At 45.4% G+C, this 19,344-nt stretch overlaps 1 protein-coding gene across 8 annotated transcripts in view; it reads right to left on the bottom strand.

Moving 5' to 3' along the window:
- LOC109880121 (smoothelin) overlaps positions 1-19,344 on the bottom strand; it is an 82,976-nt gene that overhangs the window by 44,077 nt on the left and 19,555 nt on the right. For 7 of the 8 annotated variants that reach the window (XR_004209040.1, XR_004209034.1, XM_020472381.2 and 4 more), the window contains exons 2-6: positions 18,827-18,990; positions 16,963-17,041; positions 16,632-16,710; positions 14,807-14,886; positions 3,518-3,620 (exon numbers count right to left, since the gene is read on the bottom strand). Coding sequence is in view for 5 of the 8 variants with exons in the window: in XM_020472381.2 (XP_020327970.1) it covers positions 3,518-3,620; positions 14,807-14,886; positions 16,632-16,710; positions 16,963-17,041; positions 18,827-18,990 (505 nt within the window). In the remaining 3 variants the exon portion in view is untranslated. Of the gene's footprint in view, positions 1-3,517; positions 3,621-7,389; positions 7,510-14,806; positions 14,887-16,631; positions 16,711-16,962; positions 17,042-18,826; positions 18,991-19,344 lie in introns of those variants that run through there. The other variant, XM_031820929.1, reaches the window with a different exon arrangement.

Below are 19,344 nucleotides of genomic sequence, written 5' to 3'. Positions count from 1 at the left end.
GGCCAACGTGAGTAAAACATTTAAACGTGTTAACCCTCGCAAGGCTGCCGGCCCAGACGGCATCCCTAGCCGAGTCCTCAGAGCATGCGCAGACCAGCTGGCTGGTGTGTTTACGGACATATTCAATCGATCCCTATCCCAGTCTGTTGTCCCCACATGCTTCAAGATGGCTACCATTGTTCCTGTTCCCAAGAAAGCTAAAGTAACTGAACTAAATGACTATCACCCCCCGTAGCACTCACTTCTGTCATCATGACGTTCTTTGAGAGACTAGTCAAGGATCATATCACCTCCACCCTACCTGACATCCTAGACCCACTCCAATTTGCTTACCGCTCCAATAGGTCCACAGACAATGCAATCGTAAATCACACTGCCCTTTCCCATCTGGACAAGAGGAATACTTATGTAAGAATGCTGTTCTTTGACTACAACTTAGCATTCAACACCATAGCACCCTCCAAACTCGTCATTAAGCTCGAGACCCTGGGTCTCGACACTGCCCTGTGCAACTGGGTCCTGGACTTTCTGACGGCCGCTCCAGATGGTGAAGGTACCCCACTGATCCTCAACACTGGGGCCCCACAAGGACGCATTCTCAGCCCTCTCCTGTACTGCACTGTCGGAACTAGAAGCACAAGTATTTCGCTACAGTCGCATTAACATCTGCTAACCATATGTATGTGACCAATAACATTTAATTTGATTATAGTGCAGAGGAACACTATGGAAATACAACTCTGCTCTGTACAATTCTGTTCTTGCATTTTTTGTGTTTCTCTGACCAAACATAAAAAAATATGGAATGTGGGGTCACGTGAGAGGTTGGTTGCTGGAGAACTTGTGGATTGCTGATGGATATGAAAGGTTTCTGCATATGCCAAATCCCCAAGAGCGTGGGAGAGACATGTGAGCATGGGTATACGAGAGGAGACACATGGAGACATAATGGGATGTAGGCATTTCCTCCAGGTCTGACTCAATTCCTGGACCAGATGTCTACGTGTGCGTGTGCGTATGTGAGAGAGAAAGCGCCACAACAGTAGGTGGTAACCGAGCAGTAGGAAGTGTAGGGGGAAGTGGGGGTGGGGGGGTGAAATAGTAGGATAAGTACTTCCCCTCCCCCGGTCCCTATCCAACATCCTCCATTCCTCCTCCATTCATCAGGAAACCACACTCCAAACAACACTGCAGTGCCCACATCCTCCCCCTCCTAGATCCAGAGTATCTCACTCCGTCTCTCGCTCTCTCAACCTACCTCTTACCCTGTGATGCTCACTGCTCAGTGCCTTTAACTCTGGGTGGCTGTACAGAGACCACAGACAAGCTGCGTAAAAGACACCGACAGAGTGGAAAATCACAGTGTCCTTACAAGAGACACATCATTGTATGATAACACATCTCTGCATACCCTAGCCATGTGTTCGATCCAGAGTTCACAAAGCGTGCAGGTCTGTAATTTACAAACCAAATCAGTGAGGGAAAGCCCCATTCTGGCCTAAGACATCCACAGCCTCCACAGCCTTTTCAAGACCCTCGAAAGGCCTCCCAGAGCCAGGAGCAGGATGAGGTTCACTTGATTGGTTGATTAAATAGTTATTGACTGGGGTTGAATAAGAAACATGCTTATTATAGGCATTCACTTCGAAAATCACAACATGGCTGCCTTTCTCACATGAGGCCCTATAAAATAGACCACGTGATCTAATGAAGGCCCCAGTCAACTCCAATGAAAAGAGAACTAAAGTTGAAGGGATGATGTTTGTCCAGTCCATTGTGCCCTGTTGTGAGGGTTTCTGGGAAAACCCCTACTGCTCCTACCCCTACCCCTACTGCTCTTGGAGAATGGTTTTAAATAACCACACTGCATAAAGCAGAGAGCCCCCCCCCTCCTCTAACCCTTCTTTAAATAGCAACAACAACAAAAGCAGTCTTTTCAGTGACACGTTCACATTTTTTCAAATGGCTCCCTGTCACTCAGAGTGACTCAGTGGAACGTGCCATGTCTCTCAAATGGGTAATTTCCTAAATCACAGCCTTGTCACCAACACTGTGGACTGTGAGCATGTATACGTGTGCAAGACATGCTGCTGTATATTTAAGCGTGTGTGTGTGTGTATGTGTGGGTGTGAGAGAAAAAGGAGAGAGAGGTATGTGTGTGCCATTGTACCCCCCTAATCTTCCAAGTTAAGTTCTCTCTTTCTAGCCACTTCTCTCCTTCTCTCTGTTAAAAATGACATCTCACTCCCCTTGCCACTGGCAGAACCCACCCCACCCTATCCTGTTTGTTCCCATCCTCTTACTTCCGGTGTCTTTGTGTATCGGCGTCCATTTCAAACAGCTCCTACCCTCAATCCTTCTGCTCTGTGGAGGTCTGCTCCTGCCAGCTGCTGGCCCTGACTTCAACCCGGTACAAATTGTAGGGCGAGGGCAGAGCAAGGAGAGCTGGGTGTTTCTGGTCCATGTCAAGAAAGGATTCTGTTCTAGTTCTGGTATGTGGTTTAAATAGCAGAGGTATCACTACTGGCTGTGGGTTCCCCCTTGAACAGATGATATTCCTGTTCCGTCTCATAACCCCACTACTACCAGGCACTGGCTGATGAGTGGGATGCTGATGTCCAAGGGCAGGCCAGACCACACGTTGTGCGTCCCAAATGGCACCCTATTCTCATAGGCTTGTAGGGCTCTGGTCAAAAGTAGTGCACTATATAGGGAATAGGGTGCTATTTGGGACGCCTATAATGATTTAAGTATTAGAGGCGGGTATATTTGTTCAACAAATACTCACTTTACATTCAGGCATTCAAATCAGTATGGGCGTAAACAAATGATCTATTCTACTGCATGCTTCACTCAACTATTCCTCTCTCCTATATCCTGCTCTTTCACTCTAGCCCTTTATTGGTCCTTTCTCATTTAAACATTTACATTTCGATCACTTTGTGTATGGAGTGGGTGTACAAGTCAAAAGGTCATGGATGAAGCTAGCACCCCTACAGTAAAGCATTCACTGTGTTTGCTAACATTGGTTAATTAAATGACTACACACCCAAAACCAGAGTGTTAGTCCCTTGACTGTGGTGCCTCTAACCTCAAAATAAAAAGGAGGAGCTAAACCAATGTGACCGACCGACCACCTCAGCTCCACTCCCCTACAGCAGTATGGCTCTATTGGCTGGCTATTTTCACTTGCAGGCCAGAGGAAATTGCATCTAAGTGCGTAAGTGTGGAAATCCCAGAAATGATTTGTTTAAAATTGCCTATCCAAACTTGACCCTTAAACTAATGCAAACGTTATCATGAAAGCATGTCATATATAGAACAGAGATTTAAATGGCAGGAAGCAAATCAACTGTATGTGTCTGAGTGCACCTGTGGTGTGTGTGTGTGTGTGTGTGTGTGTGTGTGTGTGTGTGTGTGTGTGTGTGTGTGTGTGTGTGGTGTGTTGGACCTATGGACAGGCTGAGAGGAAAGGAACAGTCGACCACTCATTCAGATGGTCTTTGACGTTGCTCACCTGTCCTATGTAGCTCTCTGCCCTGCTGCGTCTGGTGGCTGCGCAGCTCCCGGATCTGTGACTTGATTCTCTCTCGCTCACCAAAGCTCTCCCTTTCTGTGTCCTGCAGAAACAACAGTAAATCAGAGACACTTGGTGCTTTTCAATACATCATCGCATCAATGCAGAGACAACGGAGTCGAGACGAGGGCATTTAGTTCTTTTCACTGGCAGTATGACATAGACAGAACACAGTCAGTCAGCCACAACAGTGAGCTGAACCCATCCCTTTCAGTGGTCTGATCAGATGATATGTAGAACCATCAGGTGCACAAAGTCCTCTGTCTGTATAGGCCAATCAGAACAGTGTTGTGTGTCAGGGTCAAACGCTTCTCAAAAGAGAGAGGCCATGATGAGGCCCTGCCTACAGATGAGATGATAAGACAGCTGTTGGCTGCCTCTACCCTGTCCCTGTTCACCCCGGGAGAGAGACAGCGTAGCACAACACACCCTGAGAGCCAGGCAGGTAAATCAACCATCCCATAATACTTTGAAGCTGGATTCTACACCAAGGGAGTTAGTGAGCCAGCTGTATGGACACGGCCTTCTGTTGGGGGTAATGATTGAACTCTGCTGGGTTGGGTTAGCATCTGCCTGACCTCTCTGACCCCTCACTCCTCCACCTTGGGCTGCCGTGTCAGTAACATCTGGTCCTCAGTACAGACAGAGCAGTACACACTGCACAGCCAGCTCAGACATGAGAAACACACAGGGCCTCAAAATCTGCCATGAGAGAGGAAAGACACAGTAGGAGGGAGACGGTAGAATCGAGAGCACAACGTTTCGGCATATGGAGAGGAAATGGGAGGTGGAGACAGAAGGAGAGAGAAAGGGAGCGATGTAGAGGCTGCCACTGCTGTAGGCCCCTGCTGCCTGACCTTGAGAGACTCTACAGGAGGAGCAGCTGTACAAACACCAAGGCCAACACACGCACGCACGGACACACACACACAACCACACTCTCCTTCCAGTGCACCCCAAACTTCTCCACTGAAGTGCATCTGTGTGGAAAAGGATTGGGTGGTTTTATGGGCTTTCTACACACACTTATTTAGAAATATATAAATAACATCCCAGTTTTTCTTTACAACCACAAGGTATTTGGCATATTGCATCCAAGAATAGTCCAACCAGATCTGTGTCTGGTTCACTGGTCTATAAACGGGTATCATGAGAAATACTCTGCCCTGAAACAACATAATGCCAGAATTACAGCAGAGTGCCACTACTAATACATGTATACCCAGTGTAACGAAACACACACACACACACAAACAAACACACACACACACACACACACACACACACGGTTACGGAGGGACACAAGACAAGACACAGGCCTGGAGCATACTTGATTCAAATCCACCATCTTTAAACAAACACGGCACATTTGCTTAATGTACGTTATCCTGGGGCTGATAAAAGGTGTCAGAAGTGAGGAGGTTAAAAATCAGAGATCAGAGAGAAGTGAGAGAGAGTAAGGTGAACAAACACAAAGCCTGGTACCACACAAACACACCTGAGCGAGAGAGGGAGGGAGATGTAAAAGGAAAGAGCTTAATCACTGTGTCTGATGAGCCAGGACCAGACTGTGACTATAGCAAAAAAACAAAAAAAACACCCCAAACCTGAATAGCTAATCCAGAGAAAATGTCAAAGAGAAAAAATGTAGAAGAATGAGAGAAGTTGCTTTAAAATACTCTCCCTGAGGAAGGTTCTTCATTCAAAGAAGCTGAAGGGAAACAATGACGTTTCAGCTGGAAATACCCCCCCCCCCCCCCATCTACCCCTCTTCTTCATTTTCCTCCCCTCAGCTGCCACGAACAAGGAGACAAACACCCAGACAGTGATCATTTCACAGCTCCCTTGTACCACAGGGAACATACTTCTCAGAGACAGAAAGAAGGAAAGCATTGATAGTGATGTTTGAGAGAGAAAGAGAGAGAGAACAGGGGTGTATTCATTAGTTGCAGATCTTTGCAAAATGTTTGGTATGTTGCAAAACGTTTTGTAACGGAAACCGTTTACTCCAAACGGAAAACGTTTTGCGTTTCTATTGGACAAATTCAGGTAGGTCCCCTCCGTGTTTCATTCCGTTTTATTCAGCTTGCTTCTGTTAGCAAGAGGTAAACAGTCTTCGTTGCAAAACATGAAACAGACCAAACATTTTGCAATGGTCTGCGACTAATGAATACACCCAAGATAATCCCATCCCAGGACCTGTTGCCAATCCCACACTATCATCACTGGCCTCTGGCCCAGGCTGACAGTGCAGACCTGACAGAGTGGAACCGAGGCAGTCCCACTGCAGCACCCTGGCCTCATCAGCTCTTAGGCCTCAGAATCGGAGATGAGCTTCTCTCCTGTAGTGGTTCACGAGTGTTTGGGTCGGTCAGGATTTTAATTGTGAAAGCTCTGGACCGTAAATGCACAAAAATGACAACTGTCCTTTGGCCTGACCACAGCCAAGGCGTGGGCCATCTGGACTCATCTGAACACTCAGAGCCACAGAAACAACAATCAGGCGGAACAAACAGGCACGGAGCAGAGGTAGACTACTACGGATTACTGCACCACCCAGAGTAGAGCAGAGCAGAGGCAGCTCAACTAAACAAGGGATTACTTCAGCTACCTGGGTTAGAATGGACACATTTTCCAAGGAAGCAGAATCCATGATTGTGCAAATGAGATCAGAATGCGATGAGGTCAGGCTCTCCTCTCCATGGCTCTCTGAGGGAAGTCTGACAGGGTCCTTTTCCATGACTTCATGGCAAAGCCTAAGGAACCACACACAAGGCCGATCTCCAGTAAGTGAAATACATTAGCAGGAATGAAGTAGCAATCCTTTCTGCATTACACACCCATAACCCTCGTTGTCACACCCTGACCATAGTAAGCTGTTTATTCTGTATGTTGGTTGGGGAGTGAAAGTGACAAGGGTGGGTCATCTAGGTTTTCTGTATGTCTATGTTGGCCTGATATGGTTCCCAATCAGAGACAGCTGTTTATCGTTGTCTCTGATTGGGGATCATATTTAGGTAGCCATTTCCTCATTTGTGTTTGTGGGATCTTGTCTACATTGAGTTGCCTGAGTGCACACCAGTAGCTTCACGTTTCATTTATGCTTTATTGTTTGGTGCGTTTCAGTTTATTAAAAATATGTGGAACGCTATTCACGCTGTGCCTTGGTCTACTCATTACGACGATCATGACACCCGTTTTTCACTTACCCACACATCATTCAAAGTCCAGTTAAAGCCGTTTCCCTCCATCCAACTCTCAATTTTTGTCATCTATCTCCCTTTTTCGTGTCGGTTTCTTTCCCCTTTCTCCATCATCCATCCTCTCACTACAGCAGATCTTACTTACCATTATGCTTGTCATCATAAACTGCTAGTCTCAGTTTATTACAGGTTTATGATCATATCAGATTAGTAAACAAACAGCGTCTCTGCCCCCAGTCTGGTCTACCTCACCTGCTCCATTCAACACACATCTGGCCATGGAGGCAGATCTGATACATTACCATTTTGTAAAGTTGCAACAATGTACCAAAAATACACACCTGTATACTATTAACTATGGATTTATGAAACCAACTGATAGAAACTGTCTAAATGACTGCCCAATTATCCCAAAATGAAACCTCAGTTAAACCTTAGAGGCAGCTTCTCGGGTCTCAGCGCAATGAGAAACAAAAAGAAACAGGCACAAATTGTGTAAAGAGAAGTAGATGGAATTTGATAAGGAGGAACAAAGTCTGAAAAAAGGACAGGTATTCAGAGAGGAGAACTAGGTCTGTGAGAGTGGAAGAACTAGAATGTGTCATTTACCTTCTTTCCCTGGCTCGGCTACCTGTCTGTCTGTCTTCTCTCTCGCTCTGCTCTCGCTCTAGTAGTCATGACATCCTCTACTCTACCTCTCCACTCCCTCAGTCACCACACACACTCCTACATACCACACACACCCACCAACAGGCCACTCCCTCCACTTCCCTTCCCTCCCCTTGTCTCTACAGGGCTCCTTCTAAGTCTCCCTCCCCCTCTCCTTCCTCTCGATATCGCAAGCCTTAAGACGTCTGCATACTTAGGTTGGGTTTGAACCTAGCAGAACTCTAGGCATACTCCCTAAAGACCTTCAATTGAAAAATGGCACTATTACTGTTGTTGGTCCCAATTGAGCCACTGTAGCAACAACATAGCCAGTAACACTTCTTCAAAATAGTCAGAATTAAGCTAAGATAAATCAAGAAATCTGTATTTAATTTTTATGTTTTTTGCAGAGGTGGTCGCAGTCTGCCGAACAACAAAATTAACAAAAACATCACAAAATATGCAGTTTCGACTGGGAAACATCCGACAGGCTTTACAGGTTAGCCGGTTGCCTGGTTGACAAGTTAACTTTTGACACGCTCTTTTGACCAAGGTATACTCCATTGTTTTTGTGATTACTGAGTCTGCCTTAATTGGCATGTTACTTCAGACAAAAGATACATTTAGCATGAAACAGCTGCACTGCTGAATACCAAAATATATATATAATTTTTTTTGTCCCACAAAAAAGTTGTTTTTTCTTGCCAACATTCCTTCAACCATATATGTAATTACATTTTTGAGCTGCTAGGTGTGCAAACTTCTCTTTCCTTACCATATGGAAACTGTTACCTCAGCTATCCTCTCTCAATTCAAGCACATTCATTATAAACATAGTCATCAATAACCACTAGCAGGCCTACTGGTGTCTGGCAAAAAACTAAGCTTACATCAACAGTCAAAATAAAATAAAAACTCCCTCCATTCTTGAACATGTATATACATATTTCTCATTTGAATGTGAGATTTGAAGGAGATACACTGTTTGACATACACTATGTGTCATCAGCTGATCACTACACTCCGTGTGTCTTTAGTTTGCTGCCATAGACCTTTTCGCTCTCGCTCTGTGTGTGTGTGTACTGTATACATATATACACACACACACACACTGTATATACACACACACACACACACACACACACACACACACACACACACACACACACACACACACACACACAGAGATATATACAGTACCAGTCAAAAGTTGACACACCTACTCATTCAAGGGTTTTTCTTCATTTTTTATATTTTCTACACTGTAGAATAATAAAATGAAGAAATCAAAACTATGAAATAACACATGGAATCATGTAGTAACCAAATAAGTGTTTAACAAATCAAAATATATTTAGAATTTTAGATTATTCAAAGTAGCCACCCTTTGCCTTGATAACAGCTTTACACACTCTTGGCATTCTCTCAACCAGCTTCACCTGGAATGCTTTTCCAACAGTCTTGAAGGAGTTCCCACATATGCTGAGCACTTGTTGGCTGCAAACCATCTCAATTGGGTTGAGGTCGGGTGATTGTGGAGGCCAGGTCATCGGATGCAGCACTCCATCACTCTCCTTCTTGGTAAAATAGCCCTTAAACACCCAGGAGGTGTGTTGGGTCATTGTCCTGTTGAAAAACAAATGACACTCCCACTAAGCGCAAACCAGATGGGATGGTGTATTTCTGCAGAATGCTGTGGTAGCCATGCTGATTAAGTATGCCTTGAATTCTAAATAAATCACTGACAGTGCCACCAGCAAAGCACCCCCACACCATCACACCTCCTCCTCCATGCTTCACGGTGGGAACCACACATGCAGAGATCATCCGTTCACTTACTCTGCCTCTCACAAAGACACGGCTGTTGGAACCAAAAATCTCGAACTTGGACTCATCAGACCAAAGGACAGATTTCCACCTGTCTAATGTCCATTGCTTGTGTTTCTTCACCCAAGCAAGTCTCTTCTTCTTATTGCTGTCCTTTAGTAGTGGTTTCTTTGCAGCAATTCGACCATGAAGGCCGGATTCACGCAGTCTCCTATGAACAGTTGATGTTGAGAAGTGTCTGTTACTTGAACTCTGTGAAGCATTTATTTGGCCTGCAATTTCTGAGGCTGGTAACTCTAATGAACTTATCCTCTGCAGCAGAGGTATCTCTGAGTCTTCCTTTCCTGTGGCGGTCCTCATGTGAGCCAGATTCATGTCTTAAAGTAATGTTGGACTGTCATTTCTCTTTGCTTATTTGAGGTGTTCTTGCAATAATAGGGACTTGGCCTTTTACCAAATAAGGCTATCTTCTGTATACCACACCTACCTTGTCACAACACAACTGATTGGTTGAAACACATTAAGAAGGAAATAAATTCCACAAATTAACTTTTAACAAGGAACACCTGTTAATGGAAATGCATTCCAGGTGACTACCTCATGAAGCCGGTTGAGAGAATGCCAACATGTGCAAAGCTGTCATCAAGGCAAAGGGTGGCTACTTTGAAGAATATCAAATATATTTTGATTTGTTTAACACTTTTTTGGTTACTACATGATTCCATGTGTTATTTCATTGTTTTGATGTCTTTACTATTATTCTACAATGTAGTAAATGGTAGAAATAAAGAAAAACCCTGGAATGAGTAGGTGTGTCCAAACTTTTGACTGGTACTGTATATCTATGTGAACTATAGACCATTATCTGGGGCCTCCATCTGCCTGGGGACAATTGATCGCAGCTCAAAGAGATCCGCTCCTGTGATGTATGGAAGGAGCCCTGCTGCCAGTTGCTGCTGTTGTTGTTGTTGGCTACAGCCCCATTACAGACAGAGCAGACTGACTCAAGACAGACTGCTGGAGCACAGCTGGTGGGCTGGATGCGTCTGTCTGCCCCCATCACCTCACCCCATCCACCCCACATGTAGCCCCTTTCCGACAGCACGAGGGCCATGTCAGACCCTCCACCTGAGAGGATGCAGGCATTGTGCCACATGACCTGAAAAAAGCTATTGCTTCTTCCTGACTAGAACGCCAGACTCCAAACATACAGACTCAAAGAAACACAGACACTGGCTCAGATATCCAATGCATATGGGACCCACTTCAACATTGACAACTAGACAGCCAAGAACAAGAACAGACACATACAGAGTATATCATACAACCTTTCTAGATTGTTCTAACCAATCATTCTTATCTGCTAGATGTGTGGTCTGAATTGTTACCTCTAACATCTTACAATTGCATAGTTTCACACAATACTAAATCCAGTGTATGTTGCCAAAATATATGACAAACAAAACCAGACCTAAAGGAAATACAATTTACGAAAGAACAAAAGGTGACTAACTAATCTTAAAGCCTTTTGTTCGAAAGCAACACAAGACTACTAGAGCGTGAAGCATTGCTACATCGTAGTTACTGTGTAGCCACAAGTACTTTACATTTTACATTAAGATTTTAGTCATTTAGCAGACGCTCTTATCCAGAGCAACTTACATTACTAAGTTCATACATTTCCATACTTTTTTTTGTACTATAGTATACTATGGAATAAATAAAATATGGTATAAATACTATAGTATTCACTGTAGTGTTTTTGCAGACTTTACTGTAGTATACTGTAGTATTATTACTGTAGGATTTACTGTAGTATACTGTAGTATTTACAATTAACTATAGTTGAAATACTGTAGTAAAGGAGAACTAGCATATAAAAGTTTTAATGATGGCCTACACTAACCAAACCCGGAAGACGCTGGGCCAATTGTGCGCCGCCTTATGGGACTCCCAATCACGGTCGGTTGTGATACAGCCTGGATTCAAACCAGGGTGTCTGTAGTGACACCTTTAGCACGGAGATGCAGTGACTTAGACCGCTGTGGCAGTCGGGAGCCCCTAAATACTATAGTAATGTATTGTTTTAGCAAAATGTGGTATACTGTAGTGTTTACTCTATTGTTATTGCAGACATCACTGTAGTATTTTTGTTTTATTATCTTTGACATAGAAGTGGAGGCCTACCAGGAAACCTAAAAAAGAAATACTAAAATAGTACATTTTCTATAACCTGTAGGAAGGTAGGACTGGGGTCTGAACAGAGAGTTCAGAGCTTCTGCTCTTTTCTATAACCTGTAGGAAGGTAGGACTGGGGTCTGAACAGAGAGTTCAGAGATTCTGCTCTTTTCTATAACCTGTAGGAAGGTAGGACTGGGGTCTGAACAGAGAGTTCAGAGCTTCTGCTCTTTTCTATAACCTGTAGGAAGGTAGGACTGGGGTCTGAACAGAGAGTTCAGAGCTTCTGCTCTTTTCTATAACCTGTAGGAAGGTAGGACTGGGGTCTGAACAGAGAGTTCAGAGATTCTGCTCTTTTCTATAACCTGTAGGAAGGTAGGACTGGGGTCTGAACAGAGAGTTCAGAGCTTCTGCTCTTTTCTATAACCTGTAGGAAGGTAGGACTGGGGTCTGAACAGAGAGTTCAGAGCTTCTGCTCTTTTCTATAACCTGTAGGAAGGTAGGACTGGGGTCTGAACAGAGAGTTCAGAGCTTCTGCTCTTTTCTATAACCTGTAGGAAGGTAGGACTGGGGTCTGAACAGAGAGTTCAGAGCTTCTGCTCTTTTCTATAACCTGTATGGAACACAATATGGTCTATACTTGGTATGTAGGTTTCTAATTTATGGGTGGCACAAATTGGAGTATGGGGGAGGGGAATAGGCAGGGTATATGCAAATTCAATACTGTAGTATTTACTATAGTTTAGTGCTGAGCGTTTAACCAAAATGTCTGTTATTTTTCCACAAGGAACTGACCAACGTCGGTTCAATAATTTGAATTCCATTTTGTTTGTTTTTTGGGGGGGGCTCGATGCGCAGTTTCTCTAGAGATAAATCAGATCAAGCCCGAGCTGTGCAATGTAGTAGGGAGTTGTAGAGTCCAACGGGCCAATATTCGAAATAGTTTAGCGCAGAAACCATGGTAATTACCTACAATGGCCATAATCCATTGTGTGCCAGCTTACTTGTCCGGTCTGTGTGGAGCAGACACGGAGAGAAGTGAGAAAGAGCAATCGAGAAGGACAGAAAAACTGTTGTTTCGTGAGGTATCTCTACCTGAAAATACATGATTTTTGATTGATAGTTGGTATTCAGCAGTCATAGAAGTATGCCTTATTTACTTTGAAGAACTACAAAATAGTGATTTTGTCAGACAGCATAGGCAAAGATGAGATGATGACTTGGAATGAAATAATAAAGTCATCAAATAAAATAAATGTAATATACAAAACTGTCACACCCTGATCTGTTTCACCTGTCTTGTGCTGGTCTCCACCCGCCTCGAGGTGTCACCCATTTTCCCCATTATCCCCGATGCATTTATACCTGTGTTTTCTGTTTGTCTGTTGCCAGTTTGTCTTGTCTCATCAAGCCTACCAGCGTTTTCCCCAATACTCCTGTTTATCTCTCTAGTCCCTGTTTTCTAGTTTTCCTGGTTTTGACCATTCTGCCTGCCGTTCCGTACCTTGTGACACTGCCCTGGATTACTGACCTTTGCCTGCCCTGACCCTGCCTGCCGTTCCGTACCTTGTGACACTGCCCTGGATTACTGACCTCTGCCTGCCCTGACCCTGAGCCTGCCTGCCGTTCTGTACCTTTCAGACTCTGCTCTGAATTACTGACCTCTGCCTGCCCTGACCCTGAGCCTGCCTGCCGTTCTGTACCTTTCAGACTCTGCTCTGAATTACTGACCTCTGCCTGCCCTGACCCTGAGCCTGCCTGCTGTTCTGTACCTTTCAGACTCTGCTCTGAATTACTGACCTCTACCTGCCCTGACCCTGAGCCTGCCTGCCGTTCTGTACCTTTCAGACTCTGCTCTGAATTACTGACCTCTACCTGCCCCTTTCTAGTAATACACTTTTGCTCCTTTCAAACTGTCTGCATCTGGGTCTTATCCTGAGGTCTGATACAAAACAACTGAAATGTTTTATGAAAGTCATTGTAATAATCAAACTGAAATGGAACTAACCTAAAAGAAGCACTAATCGCTCAGCACTACTAAAAGTCTCGAGTTTTTACGGACTGTTGTGTTTTTCTGGACATTACTATAGTATTTACAACAATGCTTTTTTGCAGATAATACTGTAGTATTAACATTCTATAGTAAGTACTACACATGATCGAGGGATACTACAATTTGTAGTATAGTATTCTAGAGTATACTACAGTTTACTATAGGATTCTATAATAAGTACTGTAGTATTCTATAGTTTTTTCACATTGGTACAGATTCCCGGCTGAGCATGCAGCCTAACCCGCATCACCAACCCAATTCTTACAGGAATGACGGCATACAATAGGAATTAACTTTACCCAACAGAGATCCTGTCTTTAGAAAACAGAGCAGGGAGTACAGACAAACTGATCGTGCAACAGTGATAAGATAGCATCAAGCCCCAGGCAAGCAGTTCTGAAAAATGATTACGTTGTTACTATTACGTCTTTCAGCATTATCAGCACATAAACTCATCAGTCAATCTGCAATGCTTTCACAGGAAACTGTCATATTGAAATTAACTGAAGCTATTAGGGTTACGGATACAGTAGTTCACTTCACTGACCACAAGGGGGCCTCTCCTAACCAAATGTGTAAAGGGCTTTGACATGCAAAGCCTCAAATCTGGAAGGGGGAAAGAGGAAACAAGAGAGGTGAGAAGGAGGAATATATAATGGGAGAGAGACTACTATCCCTCTTCCCTTCAATCTCCGACACATAGATGGACAGATAGGCACGCACAGACACGCCCAAGTTCTGGTTGCCACACATAATCAAAACATAATCATTTCCCTTCAGTGTGACAGCCTGGGTAACCAGTAGTGTGTAGAATGACAGGCCTGGCTCGCAGGGTGTTCTTATCACCAAGGATTTACTGCATATACCAGACACCAGAGCCTGAACAAATCTCCTCTCCTCTCAGTCTTTGGGTGTACTTCGCCAGAAATGAATGAGGTATGAAGAATGAAAATACATTCCTTGCGTCGTGGCAGCCACTTTGGCGCAAGCTCGCCTGCGTGTCTGTCAGTTTATGTGTTCGGAACATGGTGAAGAGAAGACACAGTCATGAGACAGACAGTGTCTGACGGAGTCACATGCCTGGGTGTTGTTGTTGTCTGCATTCTTCATTGTGGCAGAAAAAATGGTCACTGTTCTCTGCAAACATATACTCAACACCCACAACTGAGTCTGTGCTGCTAATTAAAGTTGACGTGTAAGTTGCAACATGATCTCTCTTCATATAAAAAAAGTTTGAGGCATTGACAGTCAGTCAGATCATACAGCTGTCATAATCAAACCTGTTTGCCACCTCCTCTCTCTCTCTTCTCACTCACTCACCCCTGCTCCCAGGCTGTTTTGGAGATCCAGGCCCTCAGATTCCAGGAATCGGCCGGTGGTTCCCCCTTTCTGCCCTGTACCTGAAACACACACCACATCCAACTGGTTACACACTGACTGATGAGGGGGGAGACAATACAAACCTATCAAATCTCCAATGGGAGCTGAGGAGACACACTTATGGAGAAGCTAAAGTGGTTTATTTGTCAAGACAGGAGCTTACTACTGAATGAACAAGCCAGATAGGGTGAGAAGGACAGAGAACAAGAGGGTGAAAATAGAGAAAGGGAGAACCTCTGGGCAACAGGGGACAGGATTATTATAGAGTAGTATCCTAACATGTCCTTCAACTTATCAGGTAGCAGGGGAGTGCTGTATGCCTGCCCCCCTGGAGAGATGTGTGTACTGTAAGTGTTCTCATCTTCCTCCTCATCTCTGTTCCTTCTCCTCCTCCTCTACCTCCATCTCTGTTCCTTCTCCTCCTCCTCTACCTCCATCTCTGTTCCTTCTCCTCTACCTCCATCTCTGTTCCTTCTCCTCCTCCTCTACCTCCATCTCTGTTCCTTCTCCTCCATCTCTGTTCCTTCTCCTCCTCCTCTACCTCCATCTCTGTTCCTTCTCCTCCTCCTCTACCTCCATCTCTGTTCCTTCTCCTCTACCTCCATCTCTGTTCCTTCTCCTCCTCCTCTACCTCCATCTCTGTTCCTTCTCCTCCATCTCTGTTCCTTTTCCTCCTCCTCTACCTCCATCTCTGTTCCTTCTCCTCTACCTCCATCTCTGTTCCTTCTCCTCCTCCTCTACCTCCATCTCTGTTCCTTCTCCTCCTCCTCCTCTACCTCCATCTCCGTTCCTTCTCCTCTACCTCCATCTCTGTTCCTTCTCCTCCTCCTCTACCTCCATCTCTGTTCCTTCTCCTCCTCCTCTACCTCCATCTCCGTTCCTTCTCCATCTCTGTTCCAACTCCCCCTCCCCCTCCTCTACCTCCATCTCTGTTCCTTCTCCTCCTCCTCCTCTACCTCCATCTCTGTTCCTTCTCCTCCTCTACCTCCATCTCTGTTCCTTCTCCGCCTCCTCCATCTCTGTTCCTTCTCCTCCTCCTCCATCTCTGTTCCTTCTCCTCCTCCTCTACCTCCATCTCTGTTCCTTCTCCTCCTCCTCTACCTCCATCTCTGTTCCTTCTCCTCTACCTCCATCTCTGTTCCTTCTCCTCCTCCTCTACCTCCATCTCTGTTCCTTCTCCCCCTCCTCTACCTCCATCTCTGTTCATTCTCCTCCATCTCCGTTCCTTCTCCTCCTCCTCCATCTCTGTTCCTTCTCCTCCTCCTCTACCTCCATCTCTGTTCCTTCTCCTCCTCCTCTACCTCCATCTCTGTTCCTTCTCCTTCTCCTCCTCCTCCATCTCTGTTCCTTCTCCTCCTCCTCTACCTCCATCTCTGTTCCTTCTCCTCCTCCTCTACCTCTCCATCTCTGTTCCTTCTCCTTCTCCTCCTCCTCTACCTCTCCATCTCTGTTCCTTCTCCTCCTCCTCTACCTCCATCTCTGTTCCTTCTCCTTCTCCTCCTCCTCTACCTCCATCTCTGTTCCTTCTCCTCCTCCTCTACCTCCATCTCTGTTCCTTCTCCTCCTCCTCTACCTCCATCTCTGTTCCTTCTCCTCCTCCTCCTCTACCTCCATCTCTGTTCCTTCTCCTCCTCCTCCTCTACCTCCATCTCTGTTCCTTCTCCTCCTCCTCCTCTACCTCCATCTCTGTTCCTTCTCCTCCTCCTCTACCTCTCCATTTCTGTTCCTTCTCCTCCTCTACCTCCAGCTCCTCCTCCGTACTCACCCTGCTGCTCCTCGTCTCGGAGGCGGCGGATGGCAGCTCTGATCAGTTTCCTCTCCTCATACTCGGTGGCCCCGCGCAGCTGGAATACACAGACAGGACAGCCATCAACACAGGGAGAGTGATGCTCAGAACCATTCATGTGTTCATGTGGGGAGACAAACTCAGAGGGCCACATAGAGAGATGCAGAAACAGATGAGTGAGACTGGCTGACTTGTAATTGATTTACTAATCTAGGGCAGTATGTGCATAGAGATTTGTGAAAGATTGATATTGATGATGTCTAACTGTAAATTCACAAGTAATGTGTGTGGTGTACATCACTGTTCTCACCAGTCCAGTCAGTTCCTCCATGTCCTGGATGGCTTGTAGTTTCACAGAGAGCATGTTTAGGGAGTCACCCAAATCTGACCTGAGATACAGACACACAAACAGAAACACACACTGACACATCAGAGTGCTGCTTTCATGGTAGTTGGTGATGCTTGACCCTGCTCATGTGTTAAGGTGGCCAGAAGGGCAGTGTAATCCACATTCAGAGGCATCCTGCAGTGTTGTGTGCCTCACTGGCTCCACTCCTGGAGTAAATCAAGACGCCAGACAGTTTTTTTTGGCCAGGAAGAAAACTTTTTTTTTTCTGCGAAAAAGATTCCCAAATCCAGCCTAGAAAAAGTGACAGCATGATAGACATGTAAAGGAGAGAGAAGCACATTGCCAGGCAAAAACGTCTTCCTCCTCTCTGTCCTCATATAGCTCTCCATTTCTCTGCCTTTTTTTTCTTCCTCTCTGACTCATTCCCCCTCTCTTTCCCTCTCTCCTCGCCTCATTGGAATTGGAGGATGTGTGGAACTTGGAATAGAATATTTGACATTCCCGCAGTGAGTAGAAAAGGATAATATTGCTTTCAGGAGGCTGTGTGTGTGTGTGTGTGTGTGTGTGTGTGTGTGTGTGTGTGTGTGTGTGTGTGTGTGCACGTGCTCGCAAGCCTCTATGGACACATGCATGTGGCAAATAGACATATTCTTCCAGCTTTAAAAAGGGGCACCTCTGTTATTTATGCAACCCAAGTAATCCAACTACCCAGCAAACGGATCCCATTTAACAGTCATTGTCCCTAATGTGATCCAGTAGGAGCAGATATGTAGGAGGGCCAGCGTCCTCCTCATGTTGTGGATCTGCAGCCCAGAACACGAGTCAACTTGGAGCAGTTGTCTGCTGGGGCCCTTCCCGGCTGGCTGCAGTAAGCTGCTGTAGTAGAGCCAGTCATTAATTAGCAGAGAGGAGCAGCAAGCCAGAATGGCCCACTGGGTTCAGCCTAGACACTCCAGCCTGAACTCCCCCCCATTACAGCCCAATGAAAACCGGTAAAAAGTACAATGGTGATGATGATTGGCACACGAAGGGATGTTGTTGTCTTGTTAGTCTTGTTTCTGATTGGGTTGTAATGAAAAACAAATGGGTGTAAAAAAAACAGATGACAGGAGGCAACGACTGCAGACTCGTCAGTTTTTCCGTCTGCTATGGCTGCGCGGCGTGACGGGTTCTGGCGGCCGTGCATCGCTGAACCGGTAAAACGTTCAAGCCTGCTGTAACGGGTCAATAAAGACTAATGAAATACAAAATAAATTAAAAACCCGTAAACGACTGTATTGACGTCTTTACTTCCAGGGATATGGCTGGTAGCCTAATAGAATGTGTCTGGATTCGTCTGTAGGCTACATGACAGTGATACTGTTAGGAATATGAAATTAAAAGGTATGAGTAAATGTATGAGAATACATACAGTACACACAACTTATTAAACGTTATGCCTACACAGGTGTGTATTTGCATAACAAAATATTGCATATGAGTTCTTCTACCTCCCCTGTTTTTTATGGACTCCCTGTCATGGTTTTTCCAGATCTGCATTGTTGTGGCCCAACTTCCCAGAATGCCTCCCTGGAGAAGGAGAGAGAGTGCTGCATCTGGGTTTCTGTGCTTGTTGTCTCAGAGTTTCCAAGCAGCTCATCTGGACTGCTACAATCTGTCATGGATAATGGGTCTGTATGCAAGAGTGTGTGTGTGTGTGTGTGTGTGTGTGTGTGTGTGTGTGTGTGTGTGTGTGTGTGTGTGTGTGTGTGTGTGTGTGTGTGTGTGTGTGTGTGTGTGTGTGTGTGTGTGTGTGTGTGTGTGTATTCAGATTCAGGAGGCTCACCTATTTGTGAGCTGGTTCTCTTTGTCGTCATTCTGGTTGAGGCGTTTGTGCCGGAAGCGTTTGCTGGCCAGGGCTGCCTCCATGTCCTCTATCTCTCTCCTCCTCAGCTCTCTGATGGCTGAACGGATCAGCCGCCGCTCATCCAGGTCCATCGTCCCATCCAGCTACACACACACACAGAGGGGAAGAGCAGGAGTGTCAGCAATGGAGAGCAAGCACATAGGGACACACACATCTAAGAGACAGACTCAGCACCAGGATAAAGTTACTAAGGGGGCAGTTGAAATCAGTGCGGGGGCACAATTTAGGGAAGTTCTTGCATTGGAATTATATTGAATTTGGCTTATATCACGCCGTGTCCTCTGTCCTGTAAAGTCAAACCACTATGGCAGGCAGGGCAGTCGAAGCCCCTCTGGAACTGCCTCTTCAAGTTCATCCCAGTCTCTCCATGGGAAACAGGCCCTACCCTCTTCTCTTCTCTTCTCCCCAGCCTGCTTTGCATGGTAGCCCTCTGGCCC

Source organism: Oncorhynchus kisutch, linkage group LG3 (genome assembly GCF_002021735.2).
Source record: "Oncorhynchus kisutch isolate 150728-3 linkage group LG3, Okis_V2, whole genome shotgun sequence".
Taxonomy (NCBI): domain Eukaryota; kingdom Metazoa; phylum Chordata; class Actinopteri; order Salmoniformes; family Salmonidae; genus Oncorhynchus; species Oncorhynchus kisutch.
This window is presented reverse-complemented; position numbering and strand designations above follow the sequence as displayed.